Below are 16721 nucleotides of genomic sequence, written 5' to 3'. Positions count from 1 at the left end.
GCAAGCCGCGCAGCCACTGGCGCCTCCACGAGGCGCTGCGTCCGTACGACATCAACACGTCGCGCACCGTCGAGAGCGAGAAGGCCTGATCGTCCTCGTCCACGCCCCGTTCCGTCGTCTCATCGTCACTGCACCATCCATAGCCTCCAGTCCGGCGTGACTCAGCACCCACATCCATACGCGGCTCTCCGCATGCCTCATCACCACTACGCCCTTCCCACCCTCGTTCCCATGCATAGAGCTCTACCAGATTGCTCTGCAGGCCCCTCGCCGACAGACTCAGAACGCACATACCTGCCTCACACACTCTCATTCTGGGCCTTGCCGATTCGCACCGAGCGTGGGACAGCGTCCTCTTCTGCCGCTAGCAATCACACACCGCGTCACCGTGCTCTTCGTGTGTGGCTCCCGTATGCTGCCGCTGTGAAAGGCTGCGCCCAAAGGCTAGCGCAACGGACGCAGCTGTACTCGGCGCAGCAGCGACGCCGCCTCCCGCTCTCAGATGCAGTAGCGTGGGCCGCCCAGCTAGCGCATCGGGACACCGCGTGGCTGACGTTGAGCCGCAGCGACCTAGTGCGATGCTCGCGATCAGCACCCGAACTGCCAGTGAGACCGAAGTGTATTGCATGAGCGCCGTTGAGTCGTTTCAGTCGTCCAGATCGCGCTGCCGCTTCGCCCGTGCCGTCTCGGCTCTGCGAAGAGGGAGGACAGAGGTCAGCGTCGTCAGGGCAGGCGCACGACGACGAGAGCGGCAGACTCACGTCTCAAGGCCTGCACGCTTGGTGCCGCGCTTGGCGTCGTCGAGGAAGGCGTCGATGGCGAAGGGATCGGCCGTGTCCTTCTCGAACATGACTGGGCCAGAGCGCTCCTGCAGAACGGAGCATGGTCAGTCACGTGGAGCGCTTGCATCACGCGCTCGCCAGCACTCACCTCTTGCAGCTCAGCGCCATCGAAGGCGCGACCCTTGCCAAGGCCAAAGCGGTCGTTCTGCATCTCCTCTCTCGCGCTCTCCTCCGTGCCAGCATACACATCGTCGGCGCCGCCTGCGCCAGGACGTCGGTAGATGGCAGCCGCGGCACTGCTGCCCTGGAAGAGCGGCTTGTCGAAGTGTGCGTAGGAGTCCTCATCTGCGAAGGCGCCAGACAGCGTCTCGCGATTGAAGAGCCGCGAGTCGATCTGGTCGGCTGCGGCTGTGGGCTTGGCGAGGCCGAGCGCGACCTTCTCGGAGATGTCGCGGTTCTGCTCTCTGCAGTCGCGGAGCGAATGTCAGCTCGGACGCGCCTCTGAAGCCTATGGAGCTTGGCTGCCACTCACCTTGCCAGCAGTCTCGCACGCTGCTCCGTGCCCATGCTGTTCATGCGCAGCTCGCGCTCGCGCTCCCGCTTGCGCTCTGCGCGCACGCGATCACGTTCGCGCGCCGCCTCGTCGTCCTCCTCATCACTGTCGCTCTCGTCGCTGCTTCCATAGCCCGCGAGTGCCGAAGGCATGCTGCCACCCGCTGCAGCCGTCATGCGACCAGGCACCGCCGCTGCAGCCGCACTGCTGCCCGGTGCTGTGCTCGGTGCGATGCCGGCACGCTCGTCGCGGGCCCGCTGCGCCAGCGCACGCAGGTGCTCCTCGCGCGCCGCCTTCTCCTTGGCCGCGAGCTTCTGCTGCATGATGCCACGCTGGTGCACCTCCTCGCGCGAGTGACGCTCTGCAAGCTGCAGCGCCTCGCTGAAGTGTGCAAAGCCGTCGTTGATGTGCACGTCCTGCAGGCCTCGCCCGTCGGCTGCCAGACGCTTGTCCAGCGGAATCGTGTAGCCGAGGTTGTTCTTCCAGTTGGAGATGCACGGCGGGATCATCCACTCCTTCTGCTCTGCGGCCGTGACCTTGCGCGGCGGACTGCGCAGCACGGGCGGCGGAGGACTGGGCGGGCCGCGAGGCAGCTTCTTGAACTTCCACCGCGGCGGCTCCAGCGGGTCCTCCACCGTCTCCGTCATCTTGATGATGCGCTGCGAGCCCTGCGAGCCCTGTGCGCCGGGCGTGTAGCGCACAAAGGAGCTCTCGCCACCGACCTTGGGCACGTGCTTCGGCTGCGCGCTCTTGATCTTGCCCTGCGTGATCTTCTCGAGTGCCAGCCGCGTGCGCTCGGCAGTCGAGAGCACAGAGGCCTCGTCGGGCCGCTCGAGAGACGCATCCTTCATGTCGTCGCGCTGCGCCATGGGCACCATGTCGCGGAAGTGCGACTGCACGCGCTGGCCGTCCTTGCGCCCCTGCTGCACAATGGCGTCGTAGTTGACGTTGCCGTCGGCGTCGACCTGCAGCGAGAGCGACGTGCCAGAGCCAGCCTAGCGAGGGAAGGTGCATCAGCGGCGGCAGTGGCGCAGTCAGACCGGCCGGCCGAGGCGTGCTCACCGACTTCTTGCGGCCCATCTCGAGCGGGTACTGCGCGATGTGGCACTCCGGGTACGCGCCGCCATCGCCAAAGTCCTCCTGCTTGCGCGGCTTCCAGCCAGTGCGGCGGCCGTACGGCGGCGCACTGGTCGTGGCGACAGCCGACGGCGCCGGTGCGGCACCCTCGCCTTCAGACGCCGAGCCGTCGTCGCTGTAGTCGGCGACGTGCGCGCTGGGCGCCGGCAGCAGCGCCGAGAGCGTGGCGGCGGACATGGCGCGCGGCGCAGTAGCAAGGGTGTGGCGCAGCGGAGGTGTCGAGTGCGCCACAGAGGCAGAGGGAGGTGCGCTGTGGAGTAGGTGTGGTGGGAGGTACGAGCTGCACAGCGCATGCGGCATCGCATGCCGGCAGCCGCGCGGTGCCGACGAGAGCGCCCGTCACGTGCAGCGCAGGCGCGTTCCCGTGCAGGGAAAGCGTGGGAAACGCTGCACTGCGACTCGCCTCGAGCGCGCTGCGATCGCCTCTCCCTCACTCCGACTCGACACCTCAACTCTAAGCGCGGGCTAGGCGCACTCCGCTGGTGTTGACGTGCCCGAGGGACGCCGTCGGAATGCTGACGTCTGCGCTCAGCACCAGCAGCAGGTGCAGTGGAACAGCATGCCGCTCGCTGTGTGAGCGTTCTGTGCTGGCTGCGTGCACCTCTCCTCGGCCTCCGCGTCGAGGGGCTTGAGGAGCTGTCAGGGCAGAGCGGTGCCTGCGCAAGGCACCGTCAAGCAATCCGTCCAGTGCCTGGGCAGCGATGAATCTGCACCAGCCAGGCACAGCACACCGCTTGAATGCCGATTGTGGACCCAACCCGCTGCCGCGAGGGCATGGCCAGAGCGGCGGAGGCTCGGAGGAGAGGCAAGGGCGATGATCGGGCAGGCCAAGAGGAGGCGCGAGGCGCAAGATGCTCGGGCTCGGGGCCGCGCCTCGCTGCGCGCCGCAGACGCGTTTGGGCGGCGGACCGTGCCTCTGCACCCGCCTGCTGCTGCTCTCTGTGCCGTGCGCCGCGGCCGCGCGCCGCGCTGTGCCTTGCGCGCCTCTGCGCTGCTGGCCCGCCACGCTCCTCGCTGCAGCGCTGCGACGTCGCTCTTCGCCCTCCTCACCACCACCTCTCGCTCGCCGGTGTCCTTCACTGCCTCACCGCTCGGCTGCTCAGCGCAGACCGACGCCGCTCCTCCGGCACCTGCGCAGCGCCACTGCGCGCTAGCGACTGCCCTGCTCACACGCGTCATCGGGCGCGTCGCACCTCTCGAGCTTGGGCCTCCTCCCACCGCTGCACCACCTCACGCCCAGCCTGCCTGCGCCGGTCCACCACTTCGACGCGTCTGCGGTCCCGCGGTCACCGGCCATCTCTCGCGGGCCTAGCCCGCACCCGCTCTGGTGCACACGAGCTCGCCGTTGCGCATCTAGCGACAGCACTGTCTTGGCGAAGGCCGCTCCGCCACGATGGCCGCGGCAGAGGCAGGCGTGCTGTACGCGAGCGACGACGACGAGGGCGTCAATTCGTTCTTCGTGCGTGCGCTCTACGACTTCTCCTCAGAGGATGCCAGCTCGCTCTCCTTTGAGCGCGGCGCCCTCATTGAGGTGCTGACGCAGCTCGAGAGCGGCTGGTGGGACGGATTGCTGGGCAACGACGTGCGCGGCTGGTTCCCCTCCAATTACGTCGAGGTCATCTCCGACGAGGAGGCCGAGGCCGAGCTGCGCGCTCGCGGCATCGAGTTTGACGAGGCCGACGAGGAGGAAGAGGAGCAGAACGATGCGGCTGCCTCAGATGGCGCCTCGCAGAGAAGCGGCAAGGCAGTCCTCTCGGGCTTCGACCTCGGGCCGGATTACGAGAGCGTGCGGCAGCTGATGGAAGACGACGGTGCGTCCGGCAATGCCTTCGAGCAGCTGGCTGAGGCAGCAGCATTCGGCGCTGCATCAGGAAGCAGCCACAGTGCAGCTGGCGCGCCAGACCGGGCACGAGCTGGCTCCAGCGCCTCTGCGGCGCCAGCGACGACCTCGCCGGCGCGCAGCACTCCACGTGCCGGTCCCAGCGAGCGCGAGCGGCTGCGCTCGCACAGCACTGCGGCCACGGCTAGCATTGTGCCGCAGAGCCGGCCACGTGCTGCGACAAACGTCGCCTCGAGCGCCACTGCTAGCCTGCAAGCGCCGCAGGGGCGAGAGCGCGCTCTCTCTGCAGCAGCGCAGGGCAGCAGGGCACGCAGCAGAAGCAGAAAGGACGAGGCGGACTTTTGGGTGCCCAAGGTGACAGATCGCGGCGAGGTGAGTGTGCGGCAGGGCCCTGTGCAGCGCGTCGTTGCTGATGTGCGGCCAGATCATGTACTACAACACGCGCACGGGCGCTCAGTCGCACGACCTGCCGGACGGGCACGAGTCGGGCGACAGCCGCAGCGCCAGCAGCATGCACATGTCCGACGACGACGAGATGCTCTCCGACCGCTCGAGCGAGAGCCGCCGCGAGGCGCTGCAAGATCAGGCTGCCCTCTTGCCGCAGGGCGCCGCGGTGTCCGCCAACGTCTTCAATCGGCACACGTCGACTGTGTACATCGACTCTGACGGCGCCTCTGGCAGCGCAGCCAGCTCGCGCCTGCGCCGCGGCTCCATGGCCTCTTCGATGACGGCACAGAGCTCGAACACGGCCACGAGCGCGCGGCGCAATCCTCTCGACTCCATGCCCGATCCGCGCGACGTGCGGCCGCCGTGGAAGGTGCGAGAAGCCCTCGACGAGCGCTCCTTCTTCTTCTACAATACGGAGACGCGAGAGACGCGCTACGATGTGCCGCCTGGTGCGCTCGTATCCAGGACACGAGACACGCTTGAGGAGTTGGCAGACGAGCCACGAAGCGCGACCGCACGCGTCTCGTCGCTGCCGACGCTCGAGTCGGAGGAGTCTGAGACGGAGGGCGATGGTAGGCCTGTCGCGCGCGCACCGGGCAAGTCGCCAAAGCTGCGCCGCGATGGCTCGAGGCGACCGATGTCCATACCGCCGGCGATGTCCGACGCGCCGCGATCGATGATGCTCGAGGCCGAGCAAGCGCTAGCGCTGCAAAAGACGCTCGAGCCCGACAGTGCTCAGGCGCTGAGCGTGCTCGTCGAGACTGCGGCCGACGCCATCAGCCACCTGGCGTCCGTCGCTGCCGAGGCTATCGGCTCCGACGGCAAGAGCGAGGCGGATCGGGCAGTGGTGCCGGATCCGGAAGACGCACTCAGCGATCACTCGAGACTGGGCGGAGCGACGAGCGCCGTCGTGCGCGCCATCCGAGACCTGCTCTACGCCGCAGGCACGCTGGGCATCCCGCAACTCGACCTGGCGCCTATCGCAGAGCTCTGTGTGCAGCCGGGCGACGAAGACGCAGCGACGGGCCCGGTTGGCGCCTTTCATGCTGCGCTCGTGGCGCTGCAGCAGAAGAGCCCGTCGAGCTCCGCGCGCGACCAAGCGACGGTGCAGCAGGCCGTCTCTGCGCCGCCGGGCCTGCTGGCGCTCAGCAAGAAGGTCAACGCCACCGTCTCCAAGCTCGTGCTGTCTGCGCGTGCCGTCGTGGAGCAGCCCATGCTGGAAGGCGGACGCGGCACAGAGCTGGCAGAGTCGCAGATCGAGAAGCTCAGCAGTCACCGGCAGCGCGTGCGCGACGACGCCATGGACCTGGCGCGTGCCCTCGGCGCCTTGGGCTCCGAGATTGAGCGCGCAAAGGTGTCGCGCGGCGCAGCTATCCCATGGAGCCGCCGCATCCACGGCGTCGTGGACAGTGGCTCTGGCACTGCGGGCGTCGGCCTGCAGGTGCTTGGCGGCGGCTCGGCGGCAGGCTGGCGCGGCAACGGCTTCGTCTTGCCCACGCCGACTGAGGCGGCCACGCTGCGCGCAGAGGCGCTCGGGACGTTCCACAACCCCTTCGAGCTGACCAAGGACGCTCAGCAAGCGCTCAACTCGGGCAAGATTGCGCTGCGGCGAAAGCCGAGAGAGCCTCTCTCGCGCGCGCTCATCGACGAGCGCATCCGCAAGCAACACGACGACCTCGTTCGGCATCTGTCCGACCTGGCGCTCATGATTCAGCACGGCGGCGAGCTGCCGAACGGCCAGACCAACGGCGACGCTGTGGCGCCCGATGCCGTGTCGCGCGCCCTCACGCGCGCCAGCTTCCGCAGTGTGCTGGCGCAGGTGCGCCTCGTGCTCGTGCGCTTTGGCTCGCTGATGAACCTCGTCGAGGACGCCGACATCGCGGCGGTGCTGGACGTGGACGGGCCCTCGGAAGATGAGCCGCTGGAGGCGCAGGAGCGGACACGCCTCATGATCGGCATCACCAATGCGCGTCTGGCGCTCGGAACGCTCGCCAACGTCAAGCAGGCGGCGTATGACCACAGCGCCGCGATGCTCATCGACGTACAGGACCTGTCCATGTCGCTGCCGTATAGCGGCGCCGATCTGGCTGTGTCCGAGCAGCTGCTGCTGCAGACGCGCGAGCTCACGAGCGTCGTGCAGCGGCAGCTCAGCCTGCTTCTCGAGCTCGTCGACATTGCCGAGGCGCAGGGCTCGCAGACGCTCTCGCACATCGGCGCACGCTCAAAGGTGTACGGTATCGACGACGTGCTTGTCAGCACGCTGATGAGCGACGATGCCGCGCGCGTCTCGCCGGGCCGCGACGAGGGCGCTCGTGGCGCCGGCGATGCAGACTCGAGCTACGACGGCGAGAGTGCTGAGGACGAGGTGATGTACCTTGGGCCAGGCCTGGCCGTGCCGAACGGTCCGCCTTCGTCGCGCCACGACGTCGTCCGCAGCGCGCCGAGCCTGTCTCCCGCCGTGCCGCCGTCGAACAAGTCGTACTCGACGTCCGTGCGCGGCGGCCTCGGCATGCGCACGCGCTCGACGTCTGTCACGACGGGCGCCTCTGTCGGCTCGCAGGAGTCGGCTGCACGCACCATGAGCCAGCGGCGCGGCACGACTGACCACGGCGACGACGACGAGGAGCACACGGCGCGCGTCAAGAGCAGCAACAAGATGAAGCGCTTCTTCGGCGACGACCCGACGGCTGCGTCGACCGACGCGCTCTCCCTGGCGCCGTCGACCGACGCCAGTGCGCCGCCCGTGCCGCCGATCCGGCAGGTCGAGGAGATTCCGTGGTTCCTCGAGGCCGACTATGCGCCGCACGACATCGTCATGAATGCCTCGGGCCAGGTCAAGGGCGCCACGCTCGGCGCACTGATGGAGCGCCTGACGATGCACAACGCCTTCGACCCGACGTTCAACAACACGTTCCTGATGACGTACCGCTCCTTTACGACGACGGAGGAGTTCCTCGACCTGCTCTTTGCGCGCTTCCGCGTCAAGATGCCGCCGGGCCTTTCGCCGGACGAGCAGCAGGTGTGGGCAGAGAAGAAGCAGACGCCCATCCGCTTGCGGTGAGTGCTGGCTTCGCGACGTATGCGAGCGCCCGACTGACCTCGCACGCTGCAGCGTCTTCAATGTGCTCAAGTCCTGGATCGAGTCGCACTTCTACGAGGGCGAGGACGACGAGGAGCTGAAGCGCATCAAGGACTTTGCGCTCGACGAGATGGCGCAGTCGCTGCCGATGGAGACGCCCTCGAAGCTGCTCATCCGCCTGGTGGAGCGCAAGGTGAGTGTTGCATGCGCGCTGCCGGGACCGTGCTGACATGCCCCCACGCACGCCCACAGCAAGGAGACGGCGAGCAGATGATCCGCAAGATGGTCATGCCGACGTCGGCGCCGGCGCCCATCCTGCCGAAGAACCTGCGCAAGATCAAGTTCCTCGACATCGACCCGACAGAGATGGCACGCCAGCTCACGCTCATCGACAGCCGCCTGTACAACCGCATCCGGCCCGTCGAGTGCCTCGCCAAGGCGTGGAGTCGGCCCGACGGCATCGTCGTCGCCAAGGGCATCCGCGACGTCATCAGCGCCAACAACCGCGTCAGCGGCTGGGTCTCCGAGGCGATTCTCGTGCAGGAGGACCTGAAGAAGCGTGCCGCCTGGGTGAAGCACTTCGTCGCCATCGCCGACGTGAGTGAAGCGGACGTGTGCCGCTGCTGCCGGCAAGCTGACCCAGGCCCGCAGCGCTGCTACGCGCTCAACAACTTCTCCTCGATGATGGCCATCTACTCTGGCCTCAACAACGCCTCGCTGAACCGGCTGCGGCGCACGTGGGACGCCGTGAACCAGCGGCACCTGGCGCTCTTCGAGAACATGAAGGTCGTGCTGGCGCCGACGAAGAACTTTTCGCGCTACCGCCACACGCTGCGCCAGCTCAATCCGCCCTGCGTGCCGTTCCTCGGCGTGTATCTGACGGACCTGACGTTCATCGAGGACGGCAACTCGGACCACCTCAAGACGGACGAGCGGCTGATCAACTTCAGCAAGCGCCAGATGACGGCCGAGAAGATTGGCGAGATTATGATATACCAGTCGACGCCGTGAGTCGAGGAGCGCTCTCGCGCGAAGACGAGCCCCTTTGGCTGACTGCGCGTGCTTGCAAGCTACAACCTCACGCCCGTGCAGGGCATCCAGAAGTTCATCGAGGACAACATGGTCGAGAGCCGCACCGACGACGAGCTCTTTGAGCAGAGTCTGCGCCTCGAGCCGCGCGAGCGGTGAGTGTGGCGCGGGCTGTGGCCAGCCCTCTGCGCGTGCAGCTGATCCCCGTTCCCGTTCTTTCTCCAGCGAGGACGAGAAGATTGCGCGCCTGCTGCAGGAGAGGTGAGCATGCGGTGGACCTGCTATGCATACGCAGTCTCGCTGACTTGGGCTCTCCTCGCCTCAGCGGCTTCCTGTAGCGCAGCCGCCTCGCTACGCCCCACCCCTCATACCCCTCGCCGCACCGCAACATCGTGCGCACGCGGCGTCACGCGTCACGCCCCTTCGCTCGCTCTCGCGCAGTCACCCTCACTTTCAATCGACGCGCTGGACCAGGAGAGAGAGAGTGAAGATGGCGAATGGGTGACGATGAGTTGCAGAAGGCGCGGTAGTGATACAATGAGGGAGAGCAAGAGAGAGGATGCGAGCCAGATGACGGAGGAAGGGGAATCGAGGGCGCGCGCGGGTCATGCTACTCCTCCCACTGCGCGCCGACCCACTCCTCGCGCCACGCCTCGCCCTCCGCCGCGGCCTCGCGGGGGAGGCAGCAGTCCTGCTCGCAAGTGTAGACGAGGGCCGTGGACCAAGCAAGTCCTGTCCTCGCGCGCAGGGCCGCCTCTTCAGCAAGGCGCTGCTGCTCGTTCTGCGGCTTGGCGCGCGTGATGCCGTCGGCGTCCGGCTGCGAAGGCAGCTTGCGGCCCAGCGCAGACTCAATTTCGCGCCGGCGACGTTCTTCGGCCGAGGCGTTCGAGTCGAGCACGACGGCCTCGTCTGCCGCGCCAGCGATCGACGTGGGCCGCAAGAGGTTGACGAGGTTGGGCATCAGCTGCACCTCAAACGTCCGAGGACCACCGCAGGCTTCGCACGGCGGAACGGCCGAGGGAGTGTATGTGCGGCCGTTCTTGTCGCTTGCCGCCATGGCCTGACGCGAGACAGGCGTGGCGTTGCGAGAGGCTTGCGGCCAGAGCTTGTCGTACACGATGCCGGAGCCGCAGAATGGCAGCGGCACACCGCCGAGCTCGTAGCGCACGACTTGCCGGCCCTCGGAGCCTACGCGCGCAACGAAGCGCTCAAACGCCTCGTCGACGCCCGAGACCATCATGCGTTGGTAGCTCTCTCCCTCCCACTCCTTCAGTCCCGCATCGTCGTTCGGCACCGTGCCATCTCCCGCCTTGAGTGCCGCCTTTGCAGCAGGCGTAAGCTTGGCGGATGCGGCTCGACGTGCGGACGAGGAAGGCTCGGGGACGGTGTTGAGGTACTGAGCGGGCGCGTAGTGCGCGGCGGCGGCGGCCCAATCGGCGGTGCGCTGCGTGGCTTCGAGCGAGGCTTTGACGGCGAGCTCCTCGGCCAGGCGAGACTCTTCCTCGTCGGACTCGGACTCGGAGTCGTCTTGCTCGGCGTCGGCGACGACTGTCGTCTCTTGTGGCGCCGCAGCAGCCGGTGCAGGAGCGCCGAAGAGCATGCCGCCGAGCCCAGTGCCTGCCGCACCAGCGCCAGCCGAGAACGGGTTGACCTTCTTGCGAGCGGCCTCCTCCTCCTCGCGTGCCTTTGCGGCTGCTTCTTGTGTCCGTCGGCGAGCAGCGGCAGCCTCCTTGCGCGCCTTCTGCTTCTCGAGCTTGGCGGCCCAGCGAGCGTTGTGCTGCAGGAGGCGCACGGCGCGGATGCTGTACGTGCGGCATGTGTCAGCGTGTGTGCAAGGGCAACACTCCAGAGCAAGTGGCCGACGTCGAGGCAGGGCAAAAAGCATCATGGTTAAAAAGCTCGGTTGTCAAAATTTTCTCTTTTCCCTGCGCGCCCCGAAAGGCAGCGCTCAAGTGAAGAAATTCGATTCTAATCCTTTGCCCGCAGCCTAGCCCACGACGTCGATGCGAGAGAGGAAAGGGACTCACCTGCCGTGTGCCTGTCGCTGACAGACGCCGCGCGCACAGCCCCAGACGAAGAGGACGCGGTCGTAGGCGGAGCCGTCGAGCGGCGCGAAGATCTGAACGAGCAGCTCCATGGTGTTGTTGCAGTGCTTGCACGTCGCTACGCTAGCTGGCGGCAGTGTCTTGGTAGGCAGCCATGCCTGGGAGCAGAGAGAGAGAGGGAGAGTCAGACGTGCATTGCAGTGCGGCGAAGGGCACGGGCGAGGCAGACTCACTCACCGGACGGCCACCGATGCGCGAAACGAGGGGGTTGGAGGCATCGTCCGAGTCGATGGGCCCGTCCGAGAGACCCAGTTGCACATCCGTCACGCTCGCCTCGGAGCCAGCATCGCTGTCCGAGTCCGAGTCGGCGTCGAGTGGCCGAGCGGGCGCCATTGCGCACGACACTGTCCTGGGCAGCGCACTGTGTGTCAGCGAAAGTGACGCGACATGTGGCGGCGCGGTGCGAAGCAGCAGGGTGTCAGGAGTAGGTAGCCAGTGGTGAAAGCCTCGATCGACTCGCAAGTACCTCGGCGCAGCAGCCTCGTGAGAGGCGCGCACCTCGGTTGCCTCTTGCATAGAGCACGATCTCATACTCGTCATCTAGTGTTGTTCATCATACTAGACGCTGCCGCCTCAGGGCGCGCGCAGAGGAGAGCTACTCACGAGAGGAGAGGGTGTGGTAGGGAGGGAAGCGGCGATGCCTGCCGCTGCGGCCGCTTCTTCGCGCCGCGCCGCCGCGCGCAGAATTTTCGCCTCGGCCGGCGCCGCCTCGCGCGGATACAAAACGGGCATTTCTCTATTGCGAATACAACTCAGCCGCTCTAGCACCTCTCGCCCCTCCCCTCCCTCCTGCCTCTGCTCGGCAGCATCCTCCATCATGGCGCTCACCACGCATCTCCTCTCCCTCTCCGCCTCTTCCTACACGCATGCAACGCAGCATCTCTTCCTCACGCGCGCCGGCACGGGCGAGCTGACGGCCGAGCAGCTCGCGCGCTGGCTCACGCAGGACCGGCTGTACGCCCTGGGCGGCTACGTGCGCTTCCTGGGCACCCTCATCGCCAAGTGTCCCGTACCGCTTGGCGGCGTGGGAGAGAAGGGAGTGGAGGGCGACAAGGCTGAACAGTGCGCCAGGAGGAGGCTGATGGTGCTCGGCGGCGCCATGGCAGTGAGTCCCCCCCCCCCCTCTCTTCTCCCTCGCTGCCCTTGTGTGCTCATGTCGCGGCATCAGAACATCACGCGCGAAGTAGCCTTCTTCGAGGATGTCGCAGCACGGCATGGCCTGTCATTGCAGACGCCTCCGGTGTCGAGCTCGAGCGACGACGCACTGCTCGGCCTGCTGGCGCCGACGACTCGCGCGTACATCGACTTCCAAATGGCCACCGTTGCATCGGGCACGTTTGAGGAGGGCCTGGTCCTGCTGTGGGCCATGGAGGTGGTGCGTTGTCCACCCCTCCCTCGCTCGGGCGCCACATCGCTACGCGCCATGCTGACGGGTCTGCGCACACAGCTCTATCTCGAATCATGGCGCCACGTCCGTTCCTTCCTCCCTTTCCCTAGCAACAGCTCGTCGAGCGTGACGTCGGCTCTCTCCGAGTTGATCCCGAACTGGACAGCACCAGAGTTCGAGCACTTCGTCGCCGACATCGCCGAGCTCGTCGACGAGCTGCCGGAACTCGACGGCCGCCTGAGCCCGCAGGCCGGCACGAATGCGGCGAGGCAAAGAGTGGAGAGTATCTGGAACGAGACTTTGTTCTACGAAGTAAGGTTCTGGGAGAGTGCAGGCGTGCAGTAGGATGCCTGGGGCATGCTCTACAAGTCGAGCTTCCTCTCTGCACAGAGGGCACGACAAGGGTGGGGATAGGCAGAGGACGTGATGCGCAAAGAGAGTCGAAGTCAGACAGTATCGATGGGCAGCTCTCCTTTGCGGAAATCGAACAGTCGGATGCATGCATCGCCGCCCGCACGTCGCCTGAGCACAGCAAAGAGTGTACGCATCGCAGAGGGAAGCTACGCTGCTGCCGCTGCGTCGTGATGGCAGAGCAGGAGGGGCCGAGGCATGCCGGAATGGCTGCACGCTGTTGCTGAAGCTGCGGGATGACGAGGCAGGAGTTTTGGCGGGTGAAGAGACATCAGACATGGCTCGCCTTCTTGCTGCTGCATGGTCCCCCGGCATGCACTTTGGTCCTCAAAGGGAGAGAGAATGCCACACCATCGCTGCCAGCTGACGGAAGGAGCAGGGAGGCGCACGCGGCGGCGGCGCGCGCGGCGGCTGCAGGATCAGGGGCAAGCTGCTCACCACGGACCTCCTGAGCGGCCAGGGGCGCGTGCGTGAGGCGCGCCGAGCTCGATGCCATGCGTCTCGCAGATGTGTCGATGGCGTGGTAGGTGGCGATCAGTCTGCCGCCGCAACCGGCTGCTTTGCGCTGCTGGCTCAGCGCTCCGCTCGTCGGCGCTGCGTGTGAGGGGCGCGAGACACGGGCCTGTGCGCACGCCGAGCCGTTAGGTTGGGCCGCGCTGCCGTGCGGTGCCCCGCGCATGTGTTGCCGGACGCGCCACGGCGTCCCTCCACCTTGCCTCGCCTCCACGTCCCCTCTCGCCGGCAGTGCGCGTCTCCCTCCTTCTTGCCCACCTCCTCGCCTCATGAAGGGCATCTTCGGGCGCTCCACCCGGCCCGTCGGCGCCGGCGCTGCCGGCTCGGGCGCGGCACTGGCCTCCTTCGCTGTGCCGCCGTTCCCACAGAGCACGCCGGACCGCCTGCTCTCGCTGCACGTCTGCTCCAATGGCCTGCTCCTTCTGCCGCGCCCGTCCAGCGGCGCAAGCAACACACACTCTCGCACCTCCTCTGCCAGCTCTGCCGCCGCTGCTGCACTCGGCGACGCTGCACCGCTGGCTACGACGGATGAGGCGCGCGCCCAAGATGTGGCGCACGAGCGTCGCAGAGACGGCGCGCCCACCGCAGGCGCACTCATCGAGTGGGGACGCAAAGGCAAAGTGACTGGCATCAGCGCCAGGGATGCAGCGCTGGAGCTGGAGCGCTCCAAGGTGGATGCCGAGGGCGCAGAGACGCTCTGCTATGGCGTCGTGGGCATCCTGCGCGTCTTCAACGGTGAGGCAGGGCACGGGGCGTGAGGGCGGGTGTCCAAGGCTGATCCGGTCTACCAGCGGCCTACCTGCTCGTCGTCGTCTCTCGTACGCACTCTGGAGACTTTCTGCACACGTCCTGTCCCGTCTATCGCTCCACCGGCGTGCTCAGCATCCCACTCGAGCTGGCCCGAGCGCGCGAGGCATTGCACAGCGAGGCGTTACGACAGGCAAAGGTGCCCGCACCTCGTACTGACGCGTCAACCAGCGACGAGGAATCGAGCGACGAAGAGTCAGATCTGGACGATGTGCATACGCCTGCGCCAGTCGATGGTGCTGCGGCAGCTGCCAAGGCGATCGGCGAGGCGGCGACACTGCGGCCGGCAAGGAGCGGACCTTGGCTGAAGCGTCTGGCGGGCAGAGCAGCCTCGGACGGCGGCGCACCGGGCGCAGAAGCAGCGGCGGAGCAGACGGCCGGCGTTGATGTGCCGTCGTCGATCACGCCCGCTGTGGCAGCCATGTTCGACCCCGCAGGCGGCACGGTCTCCGCCGTGACGGCCGACGAGGCAAAGGAGATGACGGCCGACGAGCGTTACCACGAAGCGTCCAAAGCCGAGCTGGAGGAGAAGGTGGTGCGCGAAACGGCAAAGCAGTACAGCCGAGGAGAGATGTGGTTCGCCTACGACTTTGACCTGACGACGCCGTTGCAGCGGAAAGAGGAGGCAGCTGCTGCGGCGGGCCATGCTAGGATGTCGTCCGCTTCGTCTGACACGAGAGCTGGAGCAGGACCGCCGTGGGATGAGCCGAACCAGCGACTGCCGCTCTGGCGTGAGTGCACAGCCTTTGGGTGTGCCACACGCTGAGCTGCATAGCTGATGGCGAGCTCCCTTGCAGGACGTGCCGATCGCCGCTTCTGGCACAACGAGCACCTCAGCCGCGACTTTGTCCAAGCCGGAGTGGGTGGACGTGTGGGGCACGGCCGTGCATTTATCCGTCGGCTGACCTGTTGCCCTGCAAGCTGCACGGCCTAGTGCTGCCTCTGATGCAAGGCTTCTTCCAGATTGTGCCCCTGCCGCTCGGCGAGGCGGGCGCCGACACGCCGCCCAAGTCGCCCGATGCTGCAGGCGAGGCGATGGACATGGTCAGCCAGGCCGCCGCATCCGAACGACTGAGCGCCTACATCCTGCTCGTCTCTCGACGATCCAAGGAGCGTGCCGGGCTGCGCTATCAACGCCGCGGCATCGCAGACGACGGCACGGTGGCCAACTACGTCGAGACGGAGCAGATTCTGCTCGTCAAGCGTCCCGGCTCCACGCATACGCTCTCCTTTGTGCAGTTCAGAGGCAGCATCCCGCTCTTCTGGAGCCAGAATCCGTTCCACCTCAAGCCTCCGCCCATCCTGGAGCGCAGCGCAAAGGACAACACGCAGGCGTGCAAGCGACACTTTGACGAGCAGACGGCTCGCTACGGCAGTGTGACGTGCATCAATCTCGCCGAGCAGGGCGGCAAGGAAGGCCAAATCACCGAGGCGTACCGTCAAGCGGCAGAGGCCTACGGCGGACAGGTGCAGTATGTGGCCTTTGACTTCCACAAGGAGTGCGCCGGCATGAAGTTTGAAAACGTGGCGCGCCTGCTGGAGCGCATGAAGGAGGAGCAAGTGCTGGGCAAGATGGACTGCTTCTGGCGCACGGCTGCTACGTCGGGCGCCGGCGCACAGACACTGTGCAAGCAGCAGGGCGCCTTCCGAGTGTCGTGTCTCGACTGGTGAGTTTTGGCGTCCTGCGAGGCCCCCCCCCCCCCCCCCCGGTGGGGCATATTCACTCATCTACTTCGGCCATGGCGCACAGTCTCGACCGCACAAACGTCGTGCAGTCTGCGTTTGCGCGCCACATGCTCGGCGTGCAGCTGGAGCGCCTCGGCGTTGCCGTGCCCTCGCTGCGCGGCGAGCGCGACGAGGCCTTTGACTTTGCCTTCAACGACTCGTGGGCGAACAACGGCGACATGGTCTCGCAGATCTACGCCGGCACACGTGCGCTCAAGGGCGACTTTACACGCACTGGCAAGAGGTGAGAGCTGCTGAGCGCGACGCGTGCGGTGCGACACGCGCGCGTGCCCCCCCCCCCTGCTTGCTGACGCGCGCTATCTCTGTGCCTGTAGAAACCTGCTCGGCATGATGAGTACGTCGCATGGTCCCCTGGCACATCGGTTGCGCAGCGCAGCGCTGACCTGTTCCTGTCCTCTAGACGACGCCACGGCGAGCGTATACCGCATGGTGCAGGGCGCCGTGACGGACTTCTTCAAGCAGACGGTGATGGACTTCCAGGTGAGCAGATGTCGGCCGAGGCATGGGTGGTGGGGCCGAGCGCAGCGGTGCTGACGCCGCTTGCTGCTGCTGCTCCAGTACGGCCAAATGTCGCTCGCGGCGCTGGAGCGCTATAACGACGAGCTGGTCGCGCAGGACCCCTCGGAACACCAGAAGCTGGCGCGCATCCGTGCACATGCCATCGACAATTGTGCGGCCCTCGTGCTGGCCGACGGCGAGACGAAGCTGGGCGGCTGGACGCTCTTCTCGCCCATCGAGGCGAACCGCGTGCAGAGTGCCAAGCTCGAGGAGAAGGTCGTGCTGCTCACCTCCAAGGCCCTCTACTCGTGCGGCTGGGACTTTACCGCCGAGAAGCTGGGTGAGTCGTGTGCGCGCGCCCATCGCTGCCAGAATTGACGAAGCGCG

The 16721-nt window shown here is 66.7% G+C and overlaps 6 protein-coding genes across 6 annotated transcripts; 3 read left to right on the top strand and 3 right to left on the bottom strand.

Annotated features, from left to right (window-relative positions):
- Positions 1-288: 288 nt before the first annotated feature.
- FA09DRAFT_308124 (hypothetical protein) lies at positions 289-2712 on the bottom strand. The gene is made up of 5 exons (XM_025740572.1): positions 2398-2712; positions 1315-2330; positions 931-1246; positions 762-868; positions 289-692 (listed from the first exon to the last, which is right to left on the bottom strand). The coding sequence occupies exons 1-5, from the start codon at positions 2647-2649 to the stop codon at positions 647-649; spliced, it is 1737 nt and encodes a 578-aa protein (XP_025598555.1). The 5' UTR covers positions 2650-2712; the 3' UTR covers positions 289-646.
- A 1153-nt stretch (positions 2713-3865) lies between these two features.
- On the top strand, positions 3866-9205 carry FA09DRAFT_338692 (hypothetical protein; the record flags this gene model as incomplete). The annotated part of the gene is made up of 8 exons (XM_025744136.1): positions 3866-4684; positions 4737-7816; positions 7872-8031; positions 8091-8435; positions 8490-8845; positions 8909-9022; positions 9093-9128; positions 9193-9205. The coding sequence occupies 8 exons, from the start codon at positions 3866-3868 to the stop codon at positions 9203-9205; spliced, it is 4923 nt and encodes a 1640-aa protein (XP_025598554.1).
- Positions 9206-9323: 118 nt separating this feature from the next.
- Positions 9324-11305, bottom strand: FA09DRAFT_343285 (hypothetical protein; the record flags this gene model as incomplete). Its single annotated transcript, XM_025744588.1, has 3 exons — positions 9324-10669; positions 10895-11070; positions 11150-11305. The coding sequence occupies 3 exons, from the start codon at positions 11303-11305 to the stop codon at positions 9478-9480; spliced, it is 1524 nt and encodes a 507-aa protein (XP_025598553.1). The 3' UTR covers positions 9324-9477.
- A 431-nt stretch (positions 11306-11736) lies between these two features.
- Positions 11737-13111, top strand: FA09DRAFT_329872 (heme oxygenase-like protein). Its single transcript, XM_025742367.1, has 3 exons — positions 11737-12077; positions 12141-12347; positions 12420-13111. The coding sequence occupies exons 1-3, from the start codon at positions 11790-11792 to the stop codon at positions 12702-12704; spliced, it is 780 nt and encodes a 259-aa protein (XP_025598552.1). The 5' UTR covers positions 11737-11789; the 3' UTR covers positions 12705-13111.
- A 1052-nt stretch (positions 13112-14163) lies between these two features.
- On the bottom strand, positions 14164-14885 carry FA09DRAFT_23540 (hypothetical protein). Its single transcript, XM_025739620.1, has 2 exons — positions 14511-14885; positions 14164-14420 (listed from the first exon to the last, which is right to left on the bottom strand). The coding sequence occupies exons 1-2, from the start codon at positions 14734-14736 to the stop codon at positions 14287-14289; spliced, it is 360 nt and encodes a 119-aa protein (XP_025598551.1). The 5' UTR covers positions 14737-14885; the 3' UTR covers positions 14164-14286.
- Positions 14886-15428: 543 nt separating this feature from the next.
- On the top strand, positions 15429-16006 carry FA09DRAFT_289759 (hypothetical protein; the record flags this gene model as incomplete). The annotated part of the gene is made up of 2 exons (XM_025739952.1): positions 15429-15757; positions 15841-16006. Coding segments are annotated over 2 exons (495 nt in total), but the record flags the coding sequence as incomplete, so codon positions are not given.
- Between the last annotated feature and the right edge of the window lie 715 nt (positions 16007-16721).

Source organism: Tilletiopsis washingtonensis, assembly GCF_003144115.1.
Source record: "Tilletiopsis washingtonensis strain MCA 4186 unplaced genomic scaffold FA09scaffold_10, whole genome shotgun sequence".
Classification (NCBI taxonomy): Eukaryota; Fungi; Basidiomycota; class Exobasidiomycetes; order Entylomatales; genus Tilletiopsis; species Tilletiopsis washingtonensis.
Note: the sequence above shows the minus strand (reverse complement) of the source record. Positions and strands in the feature narration are given on the sequence as shown.

Excerpts from the sequence above, each read along its gene's own strand:
- FA09DRAFT_308124 (XM_025740572.1), bottom strand. The coding sequence starts at position 2,649 with ATGTCCGCCGCCACGCTCTCGGCGCTGCTGCCGGCGCCCAGCGCGCAC. Across the intron at positions 1,247-1,314 it reads CGTGCGAGACTGCTGGCAAG|AGAGCAGAACCGCGACATCT; the intron begins GTGAGTGGCAGC and ends CCGCGACTGCAG. Across the intron at positions 869-930 it reads ATGGCGCTGAGCTGCAAGAG|GAGCGCTCTGGCCCAGTCAT; the intron begins GTGAGTGCTGGC and ends TCCGTTCTGCAG.
- FA09DRAFT_329872 (XM_025742367.1), top strand. The coding sequence starts at position 11,790 with ATGGCGCTCACCACGCATCTCCTCTCCCTCTCCGCCTCTTCCTACACG. Across the intron at positions 12,078-12,140 it reads TGCTCGGCGGCGCCATGGCA|AACATCACGCGCGAAGTAGC; the intron begins GTGAGTCCCCCC and ends TCGCGGCATCAG. Across the intron at positions 12,348-12,419 it reads TGCTGTGGGCCATGGAGGTG|CTCTATCTCGAATCATGGCG; the intron begins GTGCGTTGTCCA and ends CTGCGCACACAG.
- FA09DRAFT_23540 (XM_025739620.1), bottom strand. The coding sequence starts at position 14,736 with ATGGCCCGCCGCAGCAGCTGCCTCCTCTTTCCGCTGCAACGGCGTCGT. Across the intron at positions 14,421-14,510 it reads CGCCTGCGGGGTCGAACATG|GCTGCTCTGCCCGCCAGACG; the intron begins GCTGCCACAGCG and ends CCGCCGTCCGAG.